We start from the raw sequence: 25,456 nt of genomic DNA on the forward strand, positions 1-25,456 counted from the left end.
ACGCCTGTATTTCGAAAGTTCTGACCGGGCCTGCCGTGCCTGCCGTACCTTCCCTCCTTCCCACCCATACCTGCCTTCTGCACGTGACGCACTGCCACCGCAAGAAGGGTATATACCCCTCCTAAATTCCATTCCCGTCACCAGCCAGGAGGCGCCCGTCTAGGTCGACGGGTCAGGTCAAACCTGGCTGGGTGGTGGAGTGGTCAATGGCCGACAATCAAAAACGCCAACCAGCCTACTCGACGACAGGCTTAGCGAGTTACCCCCGAGTTCGAATCCCAGCATGAGCACCAAGAGATGTAGCCTCCACCGGGGGGTGAACTCTTTTTTTAGGTTATATCTATTAGAGGGTGTAGGATGTAAATTTATCCTCTGTGTCATGGCTCCTGTCTCTTCCTAGCCAGCTTAGAAGAGCTATATCAGAAACTGCTAGCCCCTTGCGCATGCCTTGAATCCCACCGTCCTATCTCGGGGGGGTATTCAAGTGACGCTATTGCTTCGAGGGTGGTATGTTCTGCAGTATCGTGTTTCTGTTCCAGAACACGAATCGGACGGCTTTGAAGCGAAAGTCATTGCCCGAGATACAAGCAGGGCCTAAGAATACATTGTCTTACGCTCTTCAGTATCACATAATGAATCGGTAGCTCAATCTAGCCAGTGTCCTCTCCTACCGTGCCGTCACCTCCTTCATATTCATCATGTAACATACAGCGCGAGGGAAAGCGGGACGAGAGAAGAATAGAGACCGCGCTTGCATGTATGAGTACATTCCTTCAGGCGAGAAAGGGATATTAAAGCTTAGACGCACACAAACACAAACACACACATACCGTGGCTGTAGATGCTTGGATTTATGAGATCGGCTCGTTCCGTGTGGCACCCTTGTCGGGTTTAGAGTAAAGGGGCCTGGAGGAGGCATTTTATAGGGGGTAGGATGGTTTGCATCGAAGGTCCCTGTAGAGGCGAAGCTAGTCATTTGGTCAGTGACTAATTCTTCCCAACCTTCGATTGGCGGCGGAAGTAAGATCCAAAAGCCCTGTAGTCAAGTAAACATGGGAATGAGGCTAAAAGAGCGAGGTGACAATGCCAGTATTTCCCACCTCAGTGTGTGATTTTAGATCGTGCTACTCTTCGGTCCTTCTACAAATGCCATAACAGCATAATGAAACAATTCTCTGAGAGCGATATATACTGAAGCCATTCGCTATTAGGTAGTCTCAATAACACATACAAATTATTTCTTCAAGAAAAGAAAAACAGCATTCTATCGTAGTAACTTATTTCCTTTATTAAAATCTTGAGAAATTATTAGTAAGCTTATTATCACGATAGTTTAGACTACTTTAAATTTCACTCTGTTTTTAAAGCCTCGGTTTAATGTCGTAAGTCTTGGTATTCGTCTAATATGATTATTTACATCCTCTCAGCCTCCAAAGGCCGTCAGCTAGTGAAGCCCGAGTCTAATAGAGGCAACATCAGCCCTATCGGCCTATAGAGACCATGAGCTAGACATAGGTAGACAAGCTTGCAACCGATAAAGGCAATATTAGTCCTCTCGGCTTATAAAGGCCATAAGCTAAACAAGCTTATATCTCAGAAAGGCTAATATCGAGGCTTTCTTTCTTCAGAGCGTTTCCGCTTCTTCTTCACTCAGAAAACGCAGCCCAAATGCTCTTATCGAGGTCACCCTCCTCATATTCATAATCCCACCCCTCATCATAGATAGGATCGTCGATATTCACCTGATCCATGAGTAGATCGAGCTTCGTCATCTCGCAAAGCTCTCGCAGGTCCAAGTCCCTCGACACGTTGCGCGCATGCCGACGCTCGAGGGCCACGGAGCCAACGTCGGTCAGCGGCCGGAGACGGGTAACCCGCAGCGACCTGCGGCGGAACATCTTTTGGTTCTCCTGCTGAATCTCCTCAACTTTGGCCAGCAAGGGCTGCGACGCGTCGCCTTCAAAGTGTGATTTCGGGCAGTGCAGGCCTAGGGTGGAATACGCCGGCCCCTGGATGACGCCGACGGTGGCGTCCGGGTGACGGATGAGCTGGCCGGAAGAGAGCATTCTTCGTCCTCTCTCGACTCCGGTCCTGGGCTCTTGGTCCTGATTATTGTGGTGTGGTGCCGGGGGATCGGGGTGCTCGATGACGGGTATCGGACGGCGCACGGGGCGGCGAGGTCGCATACCCGCCGGCATCGGGGGTAGCACGAACTTGGCCGGAGGCTCGTCCTCCTTGTTCAGCGAGAGGAGCATCACTCGGCCGCTCGCGTCTCCGATAGCAAGCCTCGAGTAGCAAGGAGAGAAAGCTCCGCATGCTATAGCTCCAGGAGCCTCCAAGAGGTCCCGGACCAGGGGCTGCCGCAAGTTGCGTACATTCCACACCTTGAGTACTCCGTCTGATCCGCCTGTATAGAAGCGATCCGCTGTGGTCCCCCACGCCGTGAATTTGACACCCACGTCTAGGTCTTCTCGCTTTCCCAAATTGGGATCGAATTCGTCAATCGGCTTCTTGTGCCGGAGAGCGTGGATAGGCTTGTCGCCTCGCGAGGTGTCCCAGACGTACACTTTTCCATCGGTGCAGGCCGCAGTCACGTACGAGCAGAGGACGCTGTTGGGCTTGATGGTGAGCTCGTTGATATCCTTGGCCGGACAGTCAAGGCACTGCATCTCGCCGAAGGCTGTATCACCTTCAGGTGTCAAGCTAGGGCGGAAAATGCGAATCTGCGTCAGAGTCTCGTCGTCAACCATCAACCCAGCCGGCGATGTCGCCACGATGAAACTCGGTAGGGTAGGATGCCAAACCACCTCAAAGACGTTCTGCGTAGACGCCGTCAAGACCTTGATCTTTTCGCCCGTGAGGCAGTTCCAAAGACAGATCTCGCCGGTATTCAACTTCTCATCAGGAATGTCATTATCATCTCCCGTGAGACTGCGAGGGGAGTAGCCAACGAGAAGCAAGTGTTGCACACCTTCGGCTAAGCCCCATTGCATCGTTGCTGGAAAGTAAGCCCATTTCTGGGTTGCTGTCGTCTCCTCGTTTCCTTCATCCCATGTTCTCGAGCCGGTGTATACCTGGTAAGGGCTCCGAGATACGTTGTCGTTATCAACGCGGTAGACCCGGACAGCTTGGGTGGGCACATCAGCGGCTGTCGCCACCATGCCAGATTCATGCTTGGAAACTGCCACAAAGTTGACATTGCCCGCGTGTTCCCAAGTGCCTAAAGCCTCCATGTTAGCTCCTCTGTCGTCGACCTTCCACACCTTGACGGTCTTGTCGAAACTTGACGTATAGGCACGGTTGTTGATGCGATCATAGTCAGAAGACACAACAGAGGAGTACAGCCACGGGCTCTGACTTTCCCTCATAGCCTCTGTGGAGTTCTCGCCCTTCTCGACAATCGGTCGAGGTATCCTGTGGTCCGGATACGCCCTGAGCTGACCCAACGTCGTCGAGCAAAGCAAAAGATTACCAGCCTTGTTGTATTGCTGGTTGTGCGAATCGGAATGAGCCGTGGCACCGCAGATGAAGTTTGTGTCCGATGTCCAGGCAATCGTCATAATGTCACCGGCGCAGCCCACCCACTCTGCCCGCATCTCCATGTCGTCTTCGTGAGCCTTCCTAAACTCGTTGGTGAAGTTGACGTGGCGACGCATCCGGCCGAAACCTCGGTTTCCGTCAACTTCCCGCGCCAACAAGAGCGCAGAAATCTGACTGGTACGCTGTGCCTCGCCCTGCTTGTCGGACTCGTCCACCTCCAACGTCAGCACCTTTGGATGCCGGGCCGGTCTCTTGTGCCGGTTCGCTAGCTCGTCCAGGAAGTTCCGAATCGCAATGTGGTCTCGCTGCGCAAGCGTTCCCTTGAGCTCGATCATGGGTGGTATAGTCGTCAGCAAGTCAGGTCGCTTTCTCAGCATCTTTCCCAGCTCTCTGTCCGTATTGTCCCTCCGCTTGTGCTTGACCTTCTTGTCACACATGGCCCGCACTATTCTGCGGACGTCGTCCAACTCGTCGGGTGTGAAGTCGACGTGGAAGGGCAGTGAGCCCAGCGCTGCCGCCGCCGGTAAATTTCGGACAAGCTTGGAGGTGCCACGAAGAATCGTCTCACGCTCCTCCGTTGTGGTGTACGGCCGCCGCGGCATCGTCATCCAGGCTACTTTGGCCTTGTGGCCTGGGGTAGCCGCGGCCTTGGCTTGCGAGTCGTGCGCCTTCCATGACTTGAAGGATCTGGCTTGCGCCCTTGTTCTGTAGTTCGTTGACGAAACGGCGACGATCGGGGGTTCTGTGGCTGGAGGTTGAGCCTCTGGGTCCGGTTCTTGCTCGGGCTGTGGCCGGTGCTCCACCTCAGGCGCCGGCTGAGGCTCTCGTCGACGCTCCGAAGGAGGCTTTGGTCGAGGTTGTTTCGCCGGCCGCGGCGCTGGCCTGGGCACTGGCCTCGCTGGCGCCGTCAAAGGACCTTGTTCGGAAGCAAGTCTCGATCCACGATATCCGTCCGGGTGGAGGGGCACCGGAATCCCATCAAAGCTTAGGGGCTTTTTCCTGTATTCCTAAAACAGAAAGTCAGTACTATACTCGTGTATTGCCGTCCTGGAGCGGTCCGGTATGTAGGTAAGTGTAAGGGTCGGTTCTCACCGGAAAATTGTCGCAAAGGTCCGCAATACGATAACGCGCGAGCGCGGCCAGCTCCTTGACTGCATTTTGGGACAGGAAGCCTTGGTTGATGTCGATCACGTCGCCTTCTATAGCGGAATGGTACACCTCTCCAAGCACCTGTAGCCTTCGTGTTAGAGAATGCGCTTCCGAGAACGAAATATGCCGAGTGCGAGGAAAAGAGACAAAAGCAGAAAGGAAGGTAAGAGAGAGAGAGAGAGTGTGTGTGTCCTACTTACCCGCCGAGCGATATCCGCAATCTTGAACGTATCGTGCGGAACATTGAGCAACGCTTCGGTGATATATGGCCTGACCTGTGCGTTCAGGCACTGCATGAATTTCTCAGAGTCACCGCCATTCGGGCCAACAGAAAAGTCGGGACCGTAGTACGTTCGTTGCCTCTTTCGAGGCGGTTCGGCCCCAGCAGGCCGTGAGCTGGTTTCGCGGTCGTCGTCGAGTGTGAGATCGATAATGTCGGTCTTCTTCTTCTTCGGGGCGGCCGTTAGATCGATCGTCTTGGTTTTCGACTTGCCCTTCGGACTCGCAAACATAGTCGCGATCCCAAGGACATCGACGCGTGGTCGTCGTCGTCCAGCTAAGGTTCGGCCGGCGTACACGCGTAAAGTGAAGGTCGTCGGACGCGTAATTGTAGATCGTCAGGTCGCAGTAAATTAGAGCGAAGAAGGTAGCTATAATGGGTCAACAGAGGCGGGTCAAGTGGAAGTGCTAAGGAAAAGTGGACCTAGGCACCTTCCTGACACTTAGAAGGGTCTAAAACAGTCTTACGTAAGAAATCACGTTCTTTCTTTAAGATTTAAGAGAGTAAAACTATATCTATGAGTCTTCTAAGAATATCATAATTTTATTTTAAACTTTACTAAATCTAAGGTTACGCAGTATAGCTCAAATTTAAATATAATTTATTACAGTAATTAATGAGATTGATTAACTGTCCAGCATCAAAGAAATATTTCAATCATTCAAAAACATCGTATTCGGACATGGAATTACCATGCAAACATTAAAAAAGATGTGACCTAAGACATTTGCGACAACTCTTTGAGCGCAAGTCCTGTCGCTCATTGACATGGAAAGCGTTGCGTTGCTTCCAGTGACATATCAACACTTCTGGGCTCTTCGCGAGGGACGGCACACTCACTTTAAGCCACGAGAACATCTAGAAAAATAATTTAATTCTTTCAAGAAACCTTTAAAAGCCCCAAAGACACGCTTTGCAACTATTCGTTCCACATTTTATCATCGCGGAAATTGGCATAGAACAAGATTGAACTCGATATCGAATATACTCTGCGCCCCGCGAACCGTCTTGCGCTGATACGGCGCGTCACTCTGCCGTCGCATACATACATCGAGGGACAACGCCAAGTAACAAAGTCAAAATGCGCCGGTGATAATTGAAAGGTCCAATCGAATGGCTTTAGAACAACGTTGAACCGAATAGCCCCGTCCAATACCGTCGTGTCGCATGCCGGACCGGAGCGCCATTGGCTTCGGAGGCCATCGACCCCACAGATGCCAGCCAGATGCGCCAGTTCACGCTCGCCCGTATCACAGGCGCAATGCGCATCAAAGTCCGACAAGGCACATGTTAAACTTTTATGTACTGCTAAATTTAATAATGATTTTGCAGACAGTTTAGGTGCATACTACTTGACAGGTATTGCTCTTGTATAGGTAAGTACGCGAGGTATCAAAATCTAACTTATTCAGCTAGCGCTATAACGAAAGTATGCATTAAAGCGTTCTCTATCAGTATCAAACAATGCCTTATGGCTTTAGCATCCTTTGAGGACATCTACGGCACGTCAGTCACGCCGTGAGTAAGTAGGGTTCTACCACGGTGCCCACATCGGTCTTGAACAACGTTGCTTCTAACATATAGTAGTCCGGCGTGACGCGGGCCAGAAGGCTCAAAAGCTACGGCGGCGGAAGCTTGGGCGGCTCCGACCTTAACGGCATCGCCGCCGTGACCAAGTAGACGACTTCCGCAGGCCGTCTACCCGCCCGGGTGTTACACCACACAACTTTCAGGATAAGTGGCTAGTGGTGCGGCTAGACGTAGGTGCCTTTTCTAGCAGAAGCTCTGCGCATAGTACAGGGTCCTATTACACTTTTTAACTTAACAAAATACGTATATGCTAGTATACACCATTAAAGGGAAATCACATATAGAGATATAATTATACAGGGTAAGCCTTTTTACGCATGTAGTGCATAAAATAAACTAAAAACCAAATGGCTTTAGCATCACTGCAACAAGGTTACGTTTCTTTATGAAATTTAGTGATTGTAAACTCTAGAAAGCAGATAGATCATCTTATATGGTACAGCATTGCCCGCCTGTATGTGACACGACATCATCCAACGCCAATCCTCTAAATAAAAAAACCTTCTAAAGCTTGGCCTTGGCGGCCGGCTCCGCGTTGACCTCCTCGTACATCTGGTCGATCTGCGTCCTGAACGCCTTTGCGGTTTGCGGTCTCTTGAGCTTAAGACTGTTTGTACTAGGTTAGCAGGGGTCCATGTCTAGTGCTAAGAAGGTAGTTTCCACTTACGTAGGTGTCAACAGCTCGTTCTCGATGCTGAAGGGGTCGATGGTGAGGTAAACGCTGCGCACACGCTCGTAGCTGTTGAACTTGTGCTTTTTGCCAATCCGGTCAAGCTCTGCAAGCAGGGCCTTCCTGACCTTGTTGTCGGCGCCAGCTGCCTTGATAGCTGCAAGATCGGTCTTGTCGATGGTCTTCTTCAGGATCTTGCTAGCAAAGGGTGCAAAGTTCTCGGGGTCGACACCAAAGACAGCAACGAGCGACGACTGAGACGGGTCACCGTGGACGTATGCCATGGCCAGCAGACTGCAGCTACCCAAGTAGACGTTTTCGATACGCTCAGGCGAGATGTACTCTCCTTGCGACAGCTTGAGAACGTTCTTCTTGCGATCGACGATCTTGAAGCGACCCATGTTGTCGACCTCGGCAATATCTCCGGTGTGGAACCAACCGTCTGCATCGAGGGCCTTGCTCGTCTCCTCCTCATTCTTGTAGTACTCCTTGAAGATGCTGGGACCACGAAGGAGAATCTCACCACGGGGGTAAGGCTTGTCTGTGACGAAGTAGTCAAAGTCGGGAACCGACTCCAAGCAGATCTCATTGCAAGAGGCTGGCGGTCCGATGTTGCCGAGGGTGAAGTCACCCTTCAGCTGAACAGTCGAGACGGCGTACGTCTCCGTCAGGCCGTATCCCTGCACAAAGTGGTTGCCGAAAGCCGCGCGCAAGAACTCGTGAACGTCAGGGTCCAACTGAGCGCTACCGCTGACCATGCTGTGCGCCTTCTTGAGGCCGACAGCAGCACGAACCTTGGGGGTCCAGATTCTGTCGTACAAGAAGTGAGAGTTGCTCGCCTTGCCAACGGGCTGCTTCATGTTGGCCTTCTTGGTGCTGACAACCTGGCGAGACAGGGATCCCTTGACACCGTCTGCGTCGATGGTGGCAGTTCGGATGGCCGAGTTGAAGCGGTTGTACAGGCGGGGAACAGACATAAACCCTGTGGGCTCGAGAATCTTCATGTCGTCTACCAACCCAACGATATCGCCGCGGAAGAAACCGATGCAAGCGCCTTCGGCCAGAGCGGTCTGGTCAACCATTCTTCCGTAGATGTGAGCGAGGGGAAGGTAAGAGATGTGCACGTCCTTGTAGGTAACGGTGCCGGCGGATCTCGCGGCTGTGAGGCCTGCAACGGCGTTGCCGTGGGTCAGGACAACACCCTTGGGCATACCGGTAGTTCCAGAGGTGTAGTTGATGGTGACGTAGTCAGTCGAGCGTGGGGGGCGCATGGGACGACCGGACTTGAGGCCGAGCTCCTCGACGCCAGCCATGGAGTAAATCTGGATGCCATTCTGAGCAGCAATGCCGTTCAGAACGGACAGCTTGGAGTAGCCAGCCTGCTCGCCATCATCCAGGGAGTCAAGGCAAACAATGAGCTTGAGTGATGGGAGGCGCGGGGCAAGCTTCAGCAAGACGGGGATGTGCGGCAACGAGGTAGCTACGCAAGCCAAGTTGGCGTGGTTGATAATGTATTCGGTCGTGTCGGGGCCGAGGGTCTCGTAGAGAGAGACGGTGAAGAGAGATTGGGATGCAGCACCGAGATCTGATAACTTTGAGTCAGTATGCAGTTTGCGCCTCGTGCTTGGCATGTGACGGTCAACCTACCGGCAATGTGCCACTCGGGGCGGTTTTGCGACCACAAACCGACACCGTAGTTGTCGCTGGTGATGCCAATCTTCTGGTGAATCTCAATCAGACCGGCGCCGAAGTTCTTGCGACGCTCGGCCACCTGGGCATAGGTAGCCCAGGTGTATTTGTTCTCCCAGTCCTTGGTCGCGGGGTTCCATGCTCGGTGACCCAAGCACTTGGCGTTGGGACGCTTCTTGGAGGACTCCTCAAACAAGTCGTGAACGGTCTGGACAGCGGGATCAAAGGTGGACAGCAGAGGGCCGTCGCGGAAGCGCCAATGGCGGTAGATGGCACTGCGGCCTTCCTTCTCGGAGCCTGGAATCGGGACTCCATAGGGCGAGCCGGGAGGCGGCGGGTTGGCCAGCTCCTGTATGTATGCGGCGGTGTCTTTTGTGGGAGCCATGTTCGCAGCGACAGCGGGAATCTGTGGGAGAGTGCTTGCAGCCGACGACTGTTGGTTACGTTGCTGACGAACGATCTACCTCGATCTCGCTGCTAATTCGTTGGGGGCCCGACAGTGCAGCAGGATATGGCGCAAAGGAGTAAGACTAGATGCTGGGAGCCTGGTGAGATGGAGGCGATGTGCGGGAGGGAAAGATGTGAAGCTCGTTGAAAGGTGTCGGGACGGAAAGGTTTTGAAAGGAGAAAAAAAAAATAGTTGGAATAAACAGAAGTAATCCGTCCGAGAAGGATTTCGGGACAAACGAGGGGGGGGGGGAGCTTGTCTAGGCTATTCAAAGTTTTGTCTACAACGGAAGATCGAGTCGAGCCAAGTGCGCGTCGAAGCTACTCCGTACGGGGGATTCGGTTGTCGTTTCTTGGCCTTCAAGTGAGAAGGTGCAGGAAACGGAGAGACGATCCAATGAGCGAGGCCGAGTTTGGGAGCGTAGGCCGAGGCACAAGTCCCTAGAAGGGCGAGGGTGCCACTCAAAGGTCTCAAGGTCCTCGGCAACCCCAGATGGTGAGTGCGCTAAGGGGACCACTACAGCTGTTGAAGGGCGCTGATTGGCACCAAGAGGACCCGCCAAGGGGGCGCTGGATGCAGTGGCTTGCGGGGGCGCTGGGGGGCTGGCGGTGGCCGCGGTGGAGGGAGTGGGAGCTGAAGCTGGGGGTTCTGGGTCGGAGATTCGCAAATAATGGGGAAAGATACCCCGTGGTTTCCGTCATGACCTCACAGCAAAGTGTCCACGTGGAGGAATGCGTCTGCTGTTGGCCGTGTGGCCATGCATACTACCTACCTTACCTTACCTTATAGGTGTATCTACGGGGCAGGTAACACAGTATTGCCAGCCATGTGGTGAGACCTGGCCTGGAGAAACCCGAATCAACATGTGAGTTACACCAGGCCAGCCTCCAAGTTGTGATACCTCTACTACGGTGTCTGTACGCAGTACGGGTATTCCACACTTCAGAAGCTCAACAATGGCAGTGACATCTTAGCGGGGTTATGCATATGGGGGAGGCTTAATTTCCCAGCAAACGGGGATCAGTCATTCATCCACTCTTTACAGGTAGATCCCCCGACAGCGGAGCTCTCGTCCGTCACTTCCCCTGAGCACCGAATACTAATCGAAATCCCATGCTATGCAATGGGAAACAATAACTACCTCACTTGCTGTCTTCCATCACGAATATGAAGCTCACAATATTGCTGATCCTCAGTATCAACCACGTCAACTCATAGGATGCTGTCAAATTGATGCACGCACTGAAGAGATGGTCAGTCTGTGAACGGGACTGACAAGCCGGATTTGTCACATGCCAGAGCTGTGCTCTCAGTCTCAGGTCCGGGCGCTGGACACCTGTCTTACTCCGGGCGGAGGTCATTGGACACCCGTACCCGAAAGGGCCGAACAAGTCCGGGTCCCACCTGCCACCTTACAAGAAGTCCGCCCGCCTGGAGCCGCAGTGCCGCACCAGCGGCAGGTGGAAGCCGCAGGAACAGGTGCCGAAGTTCTGCCAGCTTTCTCTCCAGCCTCAGGTGCCTCCAGTTCCTATTGGGCGGATAGGTAGCGAAGGGTGTTTTCCGAGGGACTTGCCCCAAGCTGAGCACGTTGCGCCAACCAAGTGTCAGAGATCTTGCCAACGTGTAGCTGGCCAAATCCCAATTTGCCTTTTCTCAAAGTTGAAAACTTCTCTTGAGTCTATCTGTGAAGGAGAGATGCAAACTGATGCAAATTCTGGCAGAAGAGGAGAGTTGCTAGAATTGGCGTACACAGTAATTGCCTACCTTATATTCGTACGCAATTCAGCTGGCCCTCCTAGGTAGACGAGTGTGGCCGGGAGAGCAACGAAGCGCAAGGTACCTTGGTGCTAAGCAAGATTACGACACTCAAAAGTCATGATGTTGCCCCAGGGTGTCTTGCAAGATCAGTGCAGCATTGAAATGGTATTCCCGGCTGACAACTGAATGACAGACATCAGCTACGGGTACGAATAAGCCTACGACAGCTTTGACGTGTCGATTGTAAGAAGACGCAGATGATACAGAAAACGGCTCTGGCGGAACTAGAGAAACACAAAGCAAGTGTCTTCGTTTTGGATCACGTCCGATCAGTGTGTGCTCGGGTGCCGATTGCATGCCTCAGCAGCATAAGTTCTGGGATGACTCGTATGGGCTTCGGGATGACACGACGTAGGCCAGCTGTTCTTTTCAGACTGCCATCTCTGAGAGTCTCAGAAACACATAGAGAGTCAGGGTCTCGTGATAAAGAGGGGAAGACGTGGCCAGAAAGCAGCGAGGGCAGGCTGGTGTTGTTAGCTGGTCCGTACTAAGTGGCCGGGGTGTGATCTCCGTGGAAGTTTTTCGTTTCTTCGCATACAATTGCGCTACTAATAATATTGAAACGAGACATCCAGATAAAGTAGGCGAGTCGGCCGCAGAACCCATGTGTGGAAATTCGGCAGTGTGTTGTTTTTGTAAGTCGGACTGATACGGCTCGGTCCTGAGCAGCTCAGACTTGAGAATGTTCTTTCATGCGGCGAAGAGTGATTTGGGCGCAGATGTAGTGATCAGGCGAATTCCATATGGGCTGCCAAGAAGTTGGGTGCTGCGTTGAGGCTCTACGGGTGGCAGAAATGGACTCTCCGATGGCGGCCAAGAGTCTGGAGAGCGTCCGATGCAGTGCCAATATTATGGGGGAACCCCATACAGTCGGCACCAAGGGTGGAGGATGAGCGGATGGTTTCGATGCCCAGCAAATCCAAGCCTTTCTGACATGATGTCTGGCGAGGCGAAGCTTTGATAGAGTAGCAGTTTCGAGGCTGGCCAAGTCGGCAGAGGCAGCCGCTGTTGCAACGAGTCGTGAGACAGGTTGGGGCCGTGGAGGGTGGACTCGTGGAGGGGGCAGAATGGCGAGTTTGACTGCGCAAAGGCCCTGCAGAAGTCTAGAAGAGGCAAGATGTGTCAGCAGGAAGCAGCAAGGAAGATGGGAATGCCAAGAGTATGAAGAATCTGTCGAGGGAGAATCCTTGGCAATCTGAGTATCGGACTGAGTCTGGGAGCAGGTTGTGCGGCGTCTCAGCAGCTTTTTTAAGAACAGCAAAGTGTGGTTGGGGAGTGGTGGAACGTGGAACAGAGACGACAGAAGCGACGACGACTTTGGGGCCCTTGAGGCCTGCATTCGCCTGCATGTCCCCGGTTTCCCGCATCGGTAGGTGACGGGAGGCCCCTGCGGATGATACGTGAAGCCAAGATTTCCTCCCCCAGGTGGCGCCTGCACGTAAGGCAATGTATCCGTAGTCTCTTATTCGTAGTGTATCCGTACGGAGTGAGCGGTATGGATGGTACATTGTTGCTGCTGTTTCGGAATCCCCTGACACTAGCTAAGGTAGAGAGAAACTCGGGCGGCACCCTTGGCGTTGTAACGTCCGCCGTACTGTTTCTGCTGTAGATCTTCCATGGCGCTTGGCTTGCCAAAACGTCCATGTCCCCTCTCCTGAGTCCTGAGTGCGTCAAGTGCTCAGAGAAAGAGGCCCTGCCGGTCTTTACTAAGCACACCTCAACCGACGGGAGACTCTAGTTGGGTAGGTACTTACCTTACCTTTAAGGTACCTTACCTTACACTAGGTAGGTAGGTACTTCGCGGCAAGAGACTTCCATCGCTCTTGGCTCTTCCCCTGCCCGGACAGATAGACTTGACAGGGGAGGAGCGTTGGAGAGTTTGGCAACCCACAACCCGCCCGCTAAATGGGAATCGTGAGGGTCTCGAAGGAGGCAGGAACGGGGTAGACCTGGTAGCGAGGAAACAAGATACGTTCGGACATTTTTTTTTCTTCTTAGTGTCTTTCTACAGTTTACGAGTCCCATCCATCTGCATTCCCTTTTGCGGTTTCCAACCCATTCATCGTGCTCACCCTCGTCTGTGGTCTCGTCGCAACGAAGCCAAGCTCCAAATCCCGTCCACATTTCCGTTCATTCCCACGGCCTACCTACTCTTCTTGCTACGTTTTGCCAGTCTACTCTAGTCCCAATTTGTTTCAACACCCACAACACGAGATGGTCCGTCGTCGAAAGTTCGGTGACACATGCTGGGCCCCGGGCGAATCATGCTTGGCATCTTGAGACTCGCTGCTCTTCAGCCTCAAACCCTCCGAGTCCTGAGCCTCTGGCCTGCAGACTGGCGCATCTGCAAGACTGCACCAGCCTGCCATTGGCCTTGGTAGGCACCTTGTGTAGTCCCGCAGACACAGTACGTGCCGCCGCGCTGTGTTTCTCAATCTGAAGATCTCGCTTCAGCCTTTCACCTCAAGTCTGCCAAACCCACCCACCCACCCACACCTGTCGCTATCAGGGCTGGCCTACCTAAATGAGGTCGGAGTGAGGCAAGGCTACGCAGTATGGTTTGTCGTTGCTGGCAGTTCGCATCGCTGCAGCAATGCAACGTTAATTTGGCTTCCAGATTCTCCAAGCCTATGCTCAATATCGCCGTTCCTGCATGACGAGGCTCTCTCTCCCTCTCTCTTGGGCTCTTACTCACGTTCAGAGTTGAGGAGAGCATTGCCGCCCGCTGGCGTCGTATCGCCGATCAAGCTCCGCCCGCGGAACCCAGTTCACGTCTTGTCGTCCGACAAATGCGTGTGCGCGTCTCCATCAAGAACCACTCATTGTATTCGTTAGCCCCCCCTTCGATGTAAGCCTGCCACGAGGCCAGCGCCAGAGAGGGCACAGCGACAGCCAAGATACGACACAACCAACACCCCAGGCCGTCCAACTAAAGGCAACAAGACAGTCAAGACTAGGTACTGCGTTACCTGCCTGCGCCAAGCCGTGAGCCGGCATGAAGAGGAGGCTCTGTTGATCTGGTGCTGGGATTGGTCCATGGGGATTTCTGGGGCCCTGCTACACACCATCTTCTCGTCTGGATAGCGCATGGCGACGGCCCAGGGGAGTCCCGTTTCAGATGCATTTCAGAGGTCTCAGGCCGTGCATTGCCCAGCACCAAACCGACCCATGGGTGTCCAGTGATGACTTGAGCCGCGACTACATGTCCCGCCTCTCAAACACTCAGACAGGGAGAGATGGGACTGCCCAGCCCATACAAAAGCATAAGTGATTTCCCCTCTTTCATGCTGTGCTGCCTCTTCTTGGACCTTTTCCCGCTCGACCGTTTCCACCTTTTTCTTCTTGTCAAACTTCCTTCTTCACTTCTCAACAGCGCACTGGGGGCAGCTTAGACTTATTTACCATACAATTTTTCTCTCCTTACTTTCGTCTCCTTTCTCTCCCGTCGAAACGAATCTCACGAATCTCTAACGAAACGATCACGAAAATCCGACAAGATGGGTCTCATTCTTCCTCTCAGAATTGTCCAGGGTGTTCTGGCGTTGGTGATTCTCGGTCTCTCGGCCTTCAGTACGTGATGAGCAACCTATGGAACTACCTTATCTATGGTGGCTAGGATGGAAGAGAATTATGCGCTGACTGTGTGCTTGCAGTCGCCAACTGGTACAACATGGACACGATGACTTCGTCCCCGTCCCAGGTCAACTTCTTGGTCTTCGTACCGCTCTGGTCTTTCATTTCCATTGCCTACCTCGAGCTTGTTCCCAAGTTCGCTCCTAGAGGTGAGTCTCGCCCCGTCTTCCTCGTTGAGATTTGTTTGGAGTGTAACAAATCAACTAACACCATTTTAGCCTCCCACCCCTGGGGTGCCGTTGCCTTTGAGCTCCTCAACGTCCTCTTCTACTTCGCCGGCTTCATTGCCCTCGCCGTCTTCCTCAGCAAGCTTCTCTTCTGCCGTGGCACCGTGTGCGCTGTTGCCCGTACCGACACCGTCTTGGCCGCCTTCGAGTTCGCCCTCTGGTCCGCTACCTCCCTCCTCATGGTCAAGGATGTTTTCAAGACGGGGTTCCGCAAGCCCAGCGCCGCTGGCCCCCCTCCTCAAATGAAGGAGTCTGCGTAAGCTACGCCGACTCCTTCAAGTCTTTCCACGTCGCCCTCGAGGAGCGCAGACGTGAGGCATCTGTGGAGCTGATTAGAGCCAAGCGGATGCCGTCGTGGGACCGCAAGAGTGATCGAAAATCCATCTGGGAACTCGACCAGAGACGCATCTACGGCCCGGGATTTAGTGATGTGAACCTCGTCTAGATGACTGGTACACACGAAACAGGAAATGGGGGAAGTAACAGCAGTGGATGTGTTTGGTGTCATTCGGTTGACACTGAACCCAAGGTACAACGGAAAAAAGTGCGTGAATCGGATACAGTTGGTTTTTTGGGTTGGTCATTTTCAATAAGGACGTAGATGCTATCCGTATTATTACTATTCTATAGGCTGCGGTCTGTAGTCTTTCCAACCCATAATCTCTTATAGTCTTGGTTCACCTACTCCTGCCGCGTGCTACTTTGACATCGACGTTGAGCAAAAATCCATATGATAGGGGTTGATACCACCACTTACATGGCTTTTCCAAGAGAACCCACGTCAGCGTTTTCATGCTACGTTCTTAAAAAGGCACTTGTTAATTTAAATCCGAACAATGATCTACCACTAAACATAGTTTAAGAGGAAGGGGCAAACAGGGAGGTCAGCGCCTATAACGACGTGGCGGTTCTTATTGGATACATTGCCGCTCGAGACCACTCGTACTACGTATAGGGGTGCGCATTTGTACTACTTAGAGTGACGGAGTGGATAAGGTGGTTTTTGGTGGGGTTGTAAACCACCGGCTGGAAGTCCCTGCTTGCCTGCCAACTCTGAGCCTTGGAAGGGTGGCTGAGTTGGGCGAGCGGCAATGCGTGTTATTGGGCTTCATTAACATTTTCATGTCCACCCTGAAGCATATGAATAGGATTACGGAGCTTGCCTCCTTTTTGAAATCTTCATCCGAGTAGACTGACTGTGTTTGCTACCGTACAACCTTGCATCATATCACAGCATGGACATATAATACACATTTTTGTCTCTTTTGTCAGCACGTTGTTCTTTGTCAAGGCCTATGCCCGTGTTACCGGAGAAGTCCGGATGCGAACACTTGCACCGCCCTTGTTGATTTTATGATTTTCCCGAATACAGACCGTTTTACAGGCTCATCAGTTTTTGTTTCCACACTGAGCCCGTGGAGGCTGTTCTTTGGGGCGACGGCCGCACGCGGGTGACAAGGTAGCTTTCCATTCGTTACCTTTTAAACACCACTTTTACCAATACGACAGTCTTGAAACATATTCAGATAAATCGCACAAGAGCTGACTACAACGATTACATAGGGTATCAGTGTCGACTGTAAAGAAGTGATGACTGTGGTGATATGGATGATGATAATGTCTCTTGGGATGTATAACCGAAAACTACTTCAAAGCCCCCTTGGTGCCGTTTGCGGGAAACGGCTCACCAGTTCAATGGGCATTTGGATCCACACAGTCTACTTCTCCAGAGTCCACGACCGACATCCGCGGGCCGGCATCGTGAGCCGTGGGACCCGGTCAAGGTGAGGTTGTCGGGGGTGGAACTGTCCCTCGAGTCGGCCGGTAGACGATGTCTTGCAAAGGTAACTCTATCCGTGATTGCGTTGAAGAGAAAAGTCAATTGGCCCCCAAACTTGCACCCCACACACGAACAACGACACGGTCAAAAGCCAGGCTTCCACTCTCCATACAGCAATCTTGCCTCGTATCTTTGGTCAGCAAGAGGCAGAATCTCACTGTGTTAACGAAGACAAGTCCAATACGACAATCAGGCACTCGGTGAACCCTCGGCCGGCAACCACACCGACACAGAAAAACTTCTCCAAGTCTCGCGGGGGGTCTAGTGGGTTTCTCTGCCTCCCGTTGCCCCTCCTTTGGTACCATTTGCCCCGCAAAGTGACATTTCGGCGTCGATTGCGTGCTCTGGCCAAGCCCCACCCCAATTGCCTAAATCGGCGCTCTCTTCGCACCTCAAGCTCCAAGATCTCTCACCTCATCAGCACTTCACCTCACATGAGCGAGAGAGCCAGCCGTTGCTGCAGCATCGTAAAAAGATGGAAAATGTGACAAGCTCCCATTTGTCGACGGAACCAAACTATTGGACATTTCCCTCGGATCCAATTGGCTATTATTCAAGCTCCCTGGTAGCTGACCGCGGGATTTGGAGGGGTCCCCTCCTCCATCGGGAAACGACACCTTTGAGAAGTTGCTTCCTTGAGATACCTACCTTGCCTGGTACTGGTAGACAACTTTTTCTCTTCGGTCCCTTGTGACCCTCCTTACAAGGCCAAGAGGTCGATTGTATACACACACACTCAGACAACAGTCCGACCTATGGTGTGATGTCCCCTCAATGGCATCATCGTAGCTAGCCCATTTTCACTACTTCACTCTTCCCATTGCTGGACAACGACCCCTACTGACCCCCCTTCCCCTCCCCTCTTCCGTGCTCTTCCTTCGCCGTTGCGTACTCCGTTGCCGGCCCGTCTCTTTTGTGTGTGTCTCTCTCTCTTAAGCGCGTCACCGTCCCCGTTGCTCTTGTGCTCGCACACCTTTAGAGAAAACCTGTCTCCTTCCCCTCCTCATCTCTTCTCCGTGTCTCCAATTCCTCTCTCTTTCTGTATACACATTCCTTGCTAAAGAAGAAAGTCAAACCTGAACAATGGCTGAAGAATTGAGCAAGAACTTTGAGACTCTCCAGCTCCATGCGGGGTATGTACGCCCTCTTTCACGAACACTGCCCACCACCACCACCACCCCGAGTAGATATGCCTTCGGGGGAGGAAATCAGCCTTTCCGTTGCTTTTGGAGCTGTTAGAGACCTGGCAACAAGCTGACGTGTGGGGATCGTTGCATCTCTGTAGCCAGGAACCCGATCCGACCACAAACTCGCGCGCCGTCCCAATCTACGCGACCACGGTTCGTAAAACCTTCCCGACGACGACGAGCAACCAAGCTCTCTTCTCTCGCGAGCGCGGGCGCAAACATCGTAGGACTGACAGCTGATTTCAACATGTGTAGAGTTTCACCTTCAATGACTCGGCTCACGGCGCGAGGCTCTTTGGCCTCAAGGAGTTTGGCAACATTTACAGCCGTATCATGAACGTACGTCAAAGTAACACTTTCCTCGACAGCCTCATGTTACATAGCGTACCAAGTTTGAAAACTCACCGTGCCCTCTTCCCACTATTTCCAGCCCACCGTCGACGTTTTTGAGAAGCGCATCGCCGCGCTCGAGGGCGGTGTTGCGGCCCTCGCCACCTCCTCTGGCCAGGCAGCCCAGTTCATCGCCATCAACGCCCTCGCGCACGCCGGCGACAACATCGTCTCCACCTCGCTGCTGTACGGCGGCACCTACAACCAGTTCAAGGTCTTCCTCCCCCGCCTCGGCATCCACACAAAGTTTGTCGACGGTGACCGCGTCGAGGATATCGCCGCCGCCATTGACGACAAGACCAAGGCCGTCTACGTCGAGAGCATCGGAAACCCAAAGTACAACGTCCCGGACCTCGAGGCTATTGCCAAGGTTGCGCACGAGAAGGGCGTCCCCGTCATTGTAAGCCCCTCCCTTCCGTCTCCATTGTCAGTTGCACAAACATCAGACGGCAAGCTGACACCTGAAATCCACAGGTCGACAACACCTTTGGCGCAGGCGGCTACTTCATCCGCCCCATCGACCACGGCGCCGACATCGTAGTCCACTCGGCGACGAAGTGGATCGGCGGCCACGGCACCACCATCGGCGGCGTCATCGTCGACAGCGGCAAGTTCAAGTGGGACAACGGCCGCTTCCCACAAATGACGGAGCCCTCGGACGGTTACCACGGCCTCAAGTTCTGGGAGACCTTCGGCCCCATCACCTTCATCATCCGCGCCCGCGTCGAAATCCTCCGCGACCTGGGCGCCTCCCTGAACCCCTTTGCCGCCCAGCAGCTCATCATCGGCATCGAGACCCTGTCGCTGCGCGCCGAGCGCCACGCGCAAAACGCACTCGCGCTCGCCAAGTGGCTCGAGGCTAGCGACTACGTGAGCTGGGTGTCGTACCCCGGTCTCGAGAGCCACCCGTACCACGAGACGGCTAAGAAGTACCTCAAGCGCGGATTCGGAGGTGTTCTCAGCTTTGGTGTCAAGGGCGGTGGTGATGCTGGTAGCCAGGTTGTCGATGGCTTCAAGCTCATTTCCAACCTCGCCAACGTCGGTGACTCTAAGACCTTGGCAATTCAGTGAGTTTATACCCCCTCACCATGGAGTGAGAGAGAACAGCAGACCAGAGAAAGCACTTGCTCTCCCTCTCTCTTTCTTCTGACCACTAGTTCCACCTGCTGACCATGGCCAAAAAGCCCCTGGACCACCACCCACGAGCAGCTCTCCGACGAGGAGAAGACGAGCTCCGGCGTCAGCGAGGACCTCATCCGCATCTCGGTCGGCACGGAGCACATTGACGACATCATTGCCGACTTTGAGCAGTCCTTCAAGAACGCCTCCTCCGCGTCCACCACGGGCAAGCCCGCCCCCGCGGCCGAGACCAAGCAGGACGACGCGCCGCTTGCGCCGTAGGTCGGTGACAAGACATGCGCGCGCCTGAAATGAATGATTTCTGTTATTTTGCCTTGTCTTTTATTGCCAAATGTACGAGAACGATAAAATACCCGTAGAAAAAGCAACTTACGATTCTTGTCTTACCTGGTCGCCCTGTCTTGATTAATACGTGGCTTTGCTTGCACGGAGAGAAAAGAGAAAGCCGAAGACACGCCATCATGCTTGAGATACCCCCTTGATCGTTCCTCGTGCAACATGATCAGAAACACTCGCAAAGTTCTGACCCAGCCAAGTCAGCGTTGCCCAGGCCTGGGTTCCCGCGTCCGAACGACGTCCGCTGTAGACAGGATAAGCAAGGGACGAGTGGCGCACATCACACATCTGCCATGCCAGTCCATTTCATGCCCAACCTAAAGCCATGAAAGATACCCAGGTACCGGAGATCAGAAGGAAAATGGATGCGCGTAAAAAGTGAACCCCTCCTGATCCCTGGTGTCCATCCTCCTACTTAGAACCTAGATAAGAGAGTGTGCGATCAGCCCGGCCTAGCTTCCCCCGTGGCAACTCGCAAAGCACGCAACGAAATGAAACGTGCCGACGCCACAAATTCCTAGTGGGCGGCGCGACGGCATTTTTAGTCTTTCAACTTTTTCTGTGGATATGCAAGAAACACATGTTGCCGTTGCAATGCGATGGAGACCCAGTGATTTGGGCGGCAGATGTTCGTGGGGGGGTTGTGATAGATACAGGAGTCGAGATGGAGTCACAAGGTGGACGGACTGACAACTGTTCTGCGTATATACGACCCTACGAACAAACCCTCAGAATCGCGGGGACGAAGAAACGTGCGGGATCCCAACAAGGTCTGTGGTTGTAAACCGACCCGGCCAAAAACCGGCGCCGGTGCGAATAAGTAGGTAGTTCCCAACTGGAATGGGTGGGGGGATGTTCGCCGTCTCCACAACTCCCCGGCGCGCGGTAGACGACCACCGGTTTACTCCGCCAACGGACTCTGATTGGTCGAGAGAGGTTCGCTCCATTCAACGACGCCTCTTGTCTTGCTCTCTCTGACTGTGTGTGTGTGTCTCCATCCCCATCCAAGCTCCAAATCCCACGGCCCGCCGATTTTAGCTATATTCCTCGACATCCCACCTCGAAGAACATCACGGCAATCCTCCCCCGCCCTCTCGACAAAGTCTCCTTTCTTCTTCTTCTTTTGTTGACTCCCTCTCCTCTTGCTTGTCGTTTATAATCAGGAGGTCTACCATCAACCCTCGAATCTGAGACCACCGCCCACCGCCAGTCACCAACGAAACCATCACAATGCGCCTCCTCACAACCCTCGCCCTCGCGGCGACATCAGCATCCGCCGCCTCCCTAACCCTCTCGATCCCCTCCTCCCAGGCCCTCCCGAACCCCTACACCCTCCCGCCGTCGACCCACGCGACGCTCTCCTCCCTCGGCGAAACCTTCTCCGCGCCCCTGTCCGTAAAAAACACGTTCGTCTTCCACAACCTCACCGGCGGCGGCAGCGGCAGCGCCAGTGCAGGTTCCTACCTCGTCGACATCCACTGCGCGACCCACGCCTTCGCGCCCCTGAGGCTCGACGTCGATGCCGAGGGCGGGTTGGCCGCGTGGGAGACGTACCGCGGCAACGACTGGGATAACAAGGGCGAGGCGTATGCGGCTAAGGAGTTTGAGGGCGGTGCGAAGGGGTTTGAGGTGCGGGTGTTGGGGCAGAAGAATTATTTTGTGGAGAGGAGCAAGTGTGAGTATTTTCTCTTTCTATCTTTTCCCCTCGTTCCTATGACCTATGTGGGTTTGTATTGTTGGATTTGCGTGGTGTTTGTGGCGAAGAAGTTAAGCTCCCGGAGCTGTTGGCCTTTCCATGACGGGACCTCTCTCTGAAGCTGAGATACAGAAACGATTGGGGAGCAAAGAAATGCTAACAAAACCTCACAGTCTCCATCCTCACCATCCTAAAGAACCCAATGATCCTCCTCGGCCTCATCAGCATGGGCATCTTCCTCGGCATGCCCTATCTCATGGACAATAGTACGTTCAAATCCGAACCTCTCCCCGTTCCATGAAAGTAAAGTCATGTCTAACACGAACCGTTTTAGTGGACCCCGAAATGCGCGCCGAATTCGAAGAACGCCAAAAGAGCAACCCGATGAACTCCCTCCTCGGCGGCGGCGGCGGAGGCGGCGACGCGAATCCCATGGCCAACTTTGACATGGCGGGCTTCCTCGCTGGTACCGGTACCAGCAGTAAGAAGGAAGAATCTTCCGGTTCCGGTGCCTCGAGCGGCGGTGCTGGTGGCAAGAAGGAGAAGGGCGTGCGGAGGTGAGAGAGTGTGTTGTGGAAGAGAGAAGTAATGCGGGGGAGGTAGAGTACAACTATACGGTTGTTCAAGATTGTTATTACGGCTCCTTTGAGATATAGGGCACAGCCTACGGCGCTTCTTAGACCTCAATTCCCTATAAATAAGTTTTACGAGACTTGGTGAACCAGAGATGTCGGGAGTCTATGTTCATACTATCAGTTCCCTCTATATCATTGGGTTGATAATCATACCATACCTCGGGCAACCCAAGTATATGTGAATGCGTTCTCTACACCGGCTCTCGTCACCAGCACAGTAGGCGCTCCTTTTGGTTGGCAGGTCAGGTAAGACTACAGTGCTCGAGTGGATATAGAAACGTATACTCCAAGGAAGTCGAGGTGGTGCCGGCTGAGGAGCGTGAGTTAAATGGTCCGTAACATCATTGCCTACCATTTTTCATGTTTCTGCTTTGTTACTGATAGTAGTATTAATATTGGATCTGCGATGATAGACTCATCGTGACTTGGGCTGATACAATCAAAGACACCCGCAGAAAAAGGCAAAGAGACGTTATGTTCAAATGCAAATGGGGGCTCTTTTTACTCATGAGAAGAACGCATATTAGACGCAGATTTATGACCCCTGAAACCCGCCCTAGTCCATTCCTTTACCTGCCAACCATTCTCTCATGATCCATTTAGTAAGGTACATTAAAATAAGCCGGCCGTAATCCAGTATCAGCCACTTAGAAGTCACCTCCAAAGTCGTCACCGCCGCCGAAATCATCATTGTCCTGTCCGTCGTCTGTACCAAAAGTTAGCGACTATTCAAACATCAAGCCATAGACCCAAAGGTTGCAACTTACTGTATCCCTCAGCGTACGCCTCCTGCTGCTCATCATTGATGTGATCCGCAATCAGGGCACCACCAAGCAGACCGGCACCGGCACCGAGCGCAAGACCGCCCGCCATACCCATGCCGCCGCCACCGGGTTTCCGACCGCCGCCCATTCCACCCATGCCGCCCATGCCCCGGCCGTAGCCTTGCTGCTGGGGATATCCGCCATAGCCCTGCTGCTGAGGGTATCCCCCGTAACCCTGCTGAGGCGGATAGCCGCCATATTGCTGTTGAGGGGGGTAACCGCCGTACTGCTGCTGCGGGGGGTAACCACCGTATCCTTGCTGCTGGGGGTACCCTCCGTACTGCGGCTGGGCGTGGCTCGAGCTGCCCATACCGCCTGTCTTAGCCTTGCCCAGCAGCTTGCCCAAGAAGCCGCCGGAGCTCTTTCCCCTTGTCTCTTGCGCGCGGGGCGGGAGCTGGTCGGGGAACGGCGACTGCGACTGCTGGTGTTGCTGCTGCTGGAGGTTGTAGCCCGGCGGCATGGGGGAGTGGCCGCCGCCGCCGCCGCCGCTGCGAGCGCGGGCTTCCTCCTCGGCCTGGAGCTGGCGGGCTAGGCGCTCGTCCTCGGACATTGTGTTGGAGCCGCCTGCGCCGGGCGGCTGCGGGGTCGAGGACTGGTTCTCGTAGGGGTTGCCCTTCTGGTCGTAGGGGTTGTGCTTTTGATCGACCGGCGGCGTCGGGTGGTCGCCGGGGCGCGGGGCGTAACCCGGAGGGGGGCCACCCGGGTGCCCGTCTTCTGCTGGTGGGGGAGGGGGAGGGAGGGCAGGCTCTGTCGGCTTATCCCATTGGGATTGCTTGGTGTGGAGGTTTACGTAGAACCTGGAGTTGAGGTTGTTAGCATCGGCGATACAATGAAAGCAAGGGGGATAGTTGCTGAGCAATAATGTCTAGGCTTACCATTCTTTGTACTGGTCGTTCCATCGAGCGATCCAGCCGGGAGGAACCTCGGGGGCCTTGGGAGGCGGGGGACCCGACGGGGGAGCGAAATCGTCGGCCATGTGTAGTATAGTCAAGGCAGGCGCAGAAGTGGTAATGCTGTTCAGATACGATTAGAACTTCTCGGTGGTGCGAGACCTTTCAATCAATCGATGTGGTTCGGGGTAGATTGTTTGGTGTAGGTGAATGAGTTGCGGAAGAGGTGTGTGTAACTGTGCGAATGGACAAACAAAGTTTCTTAGTTTCGACAGCTACTTCAGATAACTCGAGAAATCTTTGTAGAGAGAAAAAGGTACCAAAGTTCGAGGTTGGGATGAGATGGGATTTTGGGGGAAGGAGAGAGGGAAAGTATTGCCTCCTACCTCTTACCGCGGGGTGTCAGGTGTTGTAATGGGGAGGCGCAATAGGTCGATTGGAGCTGGGCGCGGAGGGCCGGGATTACGTCTTTCAGTTTTGGAACGGTTCCCTTCCCCCCTCCTCTACCTTAACTAAACGGAGGGAACCTAGACCGCGTACCCAATAACACCCCGACGTTTCCGCTGCTCCCGCCTTCCAGAGGCGTCTTGGCGGGTAATTAGTGGAATAAGGAAGGCATTCACCGAGGCTTCGTGTTTTCACTCACTGAACCTAGCATCTTCTCGAACGGTACGGCGGGCATGGAGATAACAGTCGCTGCTGTCCGTCGTGTCGATGACATGACGTGCCAGGGTGCCAAGCTCGGATAGAGGACAAGAGGCAAGAAGGATACGGATATCTAGACAAGCACCTACGTAAGGCAAAGTCAGATCACAGCCGGGCTCTAGTCCCCTTCGATCCCGTTTCTCGAAGCTGCTCTCACTGCTATTGTGTGCCTATCTTGCCTCTTCCAGTCCAGTTCAGAGTCCAGTCCCATCCTGCGGGTTCCATCTTGGCTATGCTGCAACAGCATGATGCGAGCTGCTGCGAGCTGCAAAGCACAGCCCCTCCCTCCCCGCTGATGCTTGTCCAGCGGACTTGCCTAGGTGCCCCTCACGCCGCCGCCCCTCACCTGTGCCCCCCCGCCCTCTCATACCGGTGCCTCTCTGCCCACTCTCCACTGCCAGCCTGTCGCTTTCCCACTGCGACCCGGGATGCCGGACAGCCGATACACAAGGCAAGGTACCTGACAAGTCCCTCTGCAGCGTAAAACAAGCTTTCTTATACCCCGACGGTACCCCTCCCCGTCTGCAGTAAAACCGATTCCCCTCCAAAAAAGCTACCTCAGGTCCAACTGGAAACGTCTCGCACAGGCCCGTCAACGATGGAGCTTCAAGGTACCGAGAGTAGTTTGACCCTTCGCCTCAGTGTTCTCATACCTTGTTAACAAGGTGCTTATATGAATTTTTGAATGGATGGCAAAGAAGTAATTATCGACGACGCACAAAAATCGTGGCTGTTGACATTCTTGCCCTCGTAGTTCAATTCATCATGT

At 53.7% G+C, this 25,456-nt stretch overlaps 6 protein-coding genes across 6 annotated transcripts; 3 read left to right on the forward strand and 3 right to left on the reverse strand.

The window, feature by feature from the left end:
• Window positions 1-1,614: 1,614 nt before the first annotated feature.
• HER10_EVM0011360 (WD repeat domain-containing protein) lies at window positions 1,615-5,339 on the reverse strand. The gene is made up of 3 exons (XM_035480793.1): window positions 4,890-5,339; window positions 4,633-4,770; window positions 1,615-4,547 (listed from the first exon to the last, which is right to left on the reverse strand). The coding sequence occupies exons 1-3, from the start codon at window positions 5,199-5,201 to the stop codon at window positions 1,647-1,649; spliced, it is 3,351 nt and encodes a 1,116-aa protein (XP_035330088.1). The 5' UTR covers window positions 5,202-5,339; the 3' UTR covers window positions 1,615-1,646.
• A 1,667-nt stretch (window positions 5,340-7,006) lies between these two features.
• Window positions 7,007-9,714, reverse strand: HER10_EVM0011330 (AMP-binding enzyme). Its single transcript, XM_035480765.1, has 3 exons — window positions 8,877-9,714; window positions 7,227-8,814; window positions 7,007-7,166 (listed from the first exon to the last, which is right to left on the reverse strand). The coding sequence occupies exons 1-3, from the start codon at window positions 9,301-9,303 to the stop codon at window positions 7,064-7,066; spliced, it is 2,118 nt and encodes a 705-aa protein (XP_035330083.1). The 5' UTR covers window positions 9,304-9,714; the 3' UTR covers window positions 7,007-7,063.
• Window positions 9,715-13,239: 3,525 nt separating this feature from the next.
• HER10_EVM0010283 (uncharacterized protein) lies at window positions 13,240-15,608 on the forward strand. The gene is made up of 3 exons (XM_035483115.1): window positions 13,240-14,754; window positions 14,838-14,966; window positions 15,036-15,608. The coding sequence occupies exons 1-3, from the start codon at window positions 14,682-14,684 to the stop codon at window positions 15,302-15,304; spliced, it is 471 nt and encodes a 156-aa protein (XP_035329964.1). The 5' UTR covers window positions 13,240-14,681; the 3' UTR covers window positions 15,305-15,608.
• Window positions 15,609-17,756: 2,148 nt separating this feature from the next.
• HER10_EVM0002106 (O-acetylhomoserine aminocarboxypropyltransferase/cysteine synthase) lies at window positions 17,757-19,957 on the forward strand. The gene is made up of 6 exons (XM_035471832.1): window positions 17,757-18,017; window positions 18,170-18,224; window positions 18,327-18,410; window positions 18,502-18,861; window positions 18,936-19,528; window positions 19,646-19,957. The coding sequence occupies exons 1-6, from the start codon at window positions 17,968-17,970 to the stop codon at window positions 19,860-19,862; spliced, it is 1,359 nt and encodes a 452-aa protein (XP_035328942.1). The 5' UTR covers window positions 17,757-17,967; the 3' UTR covers window positions 19,863-19,957.
• Window positions 19,958-20,947: 990 nt separating this feature from the next.
• On the forward strand, window positions 20,948-22,421 carry HER10_EVM0006400 (uncharacterized protein). Its single transcript, XM_035475985.1, has 3 exons — window positions 20,948-21,612; window positions 21,807-21,899; window positions 21,968-22,421. The coding sequence occupies exons 1-3, from the start codon at window positions 21,168-21,170 to the stop codon at window positions 22,192-22,194; spliced, it is 765 nt and encodes a 254-aa protein (XP_035329466.1). The 5' UTR covers window positions 20,948-21,167; the 3' UTR covers window positions 22,195-22,421.
• Window positions 22,422-22,756: 335 nt separating this feature from the next.
• On the reverse strand, window positions 22,757-24,597 carry HER10_EVM0004747 (uncharacterized protein). The gene is made up of 3 exons (XM_035474380.1): window positions 23,968-24,597; window positions 23,036-23,889; window positions 22,757-22,974 (listed from the first exon to the last, which is right to left on the reverse strand). Exons 1-3 carry the CDS (start codon window positions 24,066-24,068, stop codon window positions 22,916-22,918), a joined length of 1,014 nt encoding a protein of 337 aa, XP_035329254.1. The 5' UTR covers window positions 24,069-24,597; the 3' UTR covers window positions 22,757-22,915.
• Window positions 24,598-25,456: the final 859 nt, after the last annotated feature.

Source organism: Colletotrichum scovillei, assembly GCF_011075155.1.
Source record: "Colletotrichum scovillei strain TJNH1 chromosome Unknown Contig00009, whole genome shotgun sequence".
In the NCBI taxonomy this organism is placed as follows: Eukaryota; Fungi; Ascomycota; class Sordariomycetes; order Glomerellales; family Glomerellaceae; genus Colletotrichum; species Colletotrichum scovillei.

Bases quoted from the DNA above. Each gene is read 5' to 3' on its own strand.
- HER10_EVM0011330 (XM_035480765.1), bottom strand. From the start codon at position 9,303: ATGGCTCCCACAAAAGACACCGCCGCATACATACAGGAGCTGGCCAAC. The intron at 8,815-8,876 runs GTAGGTTGACCG...CAAAGTTATCAG, and splicing joins CCCCGAGTGGCACATTGCCG to ATCTCGGTGCTGCATCCCAA. The intron at 7,167-7,226 runs GTAAGTGGAAAC...TAGTACAAACAG, and splicing joins AACGAGCTGTTGACACCTAC to TCTTAAGCTCAAGAGACCGC.
- HER10_EVM0006400 (XM_035475985.1), top strand. From the start codon at position 21,168: ATGCGCCTCCTCACAACCCTCGCCCTCGCGGCGACATCAGCATCCGCC. The intron at 21,613-21,806 runs GTGAGTATTTTC...AAAACCTCACAG, and splicing joins TTTTGTGGAGAGGAGCAAGT to TCTCCATCCTCACCATCCTA. The intron at 21,900-21,967 runs GTACGTTCAAAT...GAACCGTTTTAG, and splicing joins GCCCTATCTCATGGACAATA to TGGACCCCGAAATGCGCGCC.
- HER10_EVM0011360 (XM_035480793.1), bottom strand. From the start codon at position 5,201: ATGTTTGCGAGTCCGAAGGGCAAGTCGAAAACCAAGACGATCGATCTA. The intron at 4,771-4,889 runs GTAAGTAGGACA...CGAAGGCTACAG, and splicing joins TTGCGGATATCGCTCGGCGG to GTGCTTGGAGAGGTGTACCA. The intron at 4,548-4,632 runs GTGAGAACCGAC...TTTCTGTTTTAG, and splicing joins ACCTTTGCGACAATTTTCCG to GAATACAGGAAAAAGCCCCT.
- HER10_EVM0004747 (XM_035474380.1), bottom strand. From the start codon at position 24,068: ATGGCCGACGATTTCGCTCCCCCGTCGGGTCCCCCGCCTCCCAAGGCC. The intron at 23,890-23,967 runs GTAAGCCTAGAC...CCTCAACTCCAG, and splicing joins AACGACCAGTACAAAGAATG to GTTCTACGTAAACCTCCACA. The intron at 22,975-23,035 runs GTAAGTTGCAAC...CTTTTGGTACAG, and splicing joins GGCGTACGCTGAGGGATACA to ACGACGGACAGGACAATGAT.
- HER10_EVM0010283 (XM_035483115.1), top strand. From the start codon at position 14,682: ATGGGTCTCATTCTTCCTCTCAGAATTGTCCAGGGTGTTCTGGCGTTG. The intron at 14,755-14,837 runs GTACGTGATGAG...GTGTGCTTGCAG, and splicing joins TCTCGGTCTCTCGGCCTTCA to TCGCCAACTGGTACAACATG. The intron at 14,967-15,035 runs GTGAGTCTCGCC...ACACCATTTTAG, and splicing joins TCCCAAGTTCGCTCCTAGAG to CCTCCCACCCCTGGGGTGCC.
- HER10_EVM0002106 (XM_035471832.1), top strand. From the start codon at position 17,968: ATGGCTGAAGAATTGAGCAAGAACTTTGAGACTCTCCAGCTCCATGCG. The intron at 18,411-18,501 runs GTACGTCAAAGT...CACTATTTCCAG, and splicing joins TTTACAGCCGTATCATGAAC to CCCACCGTCGACGTTTTTGA. The intron at 19,529-19,645 runs GTGAGTTTATAC...ATGGCCAAAAAG, and splicing joins TCTAAGACCTTGGCAATTCA to CCCCTGGACCACCACCCACG.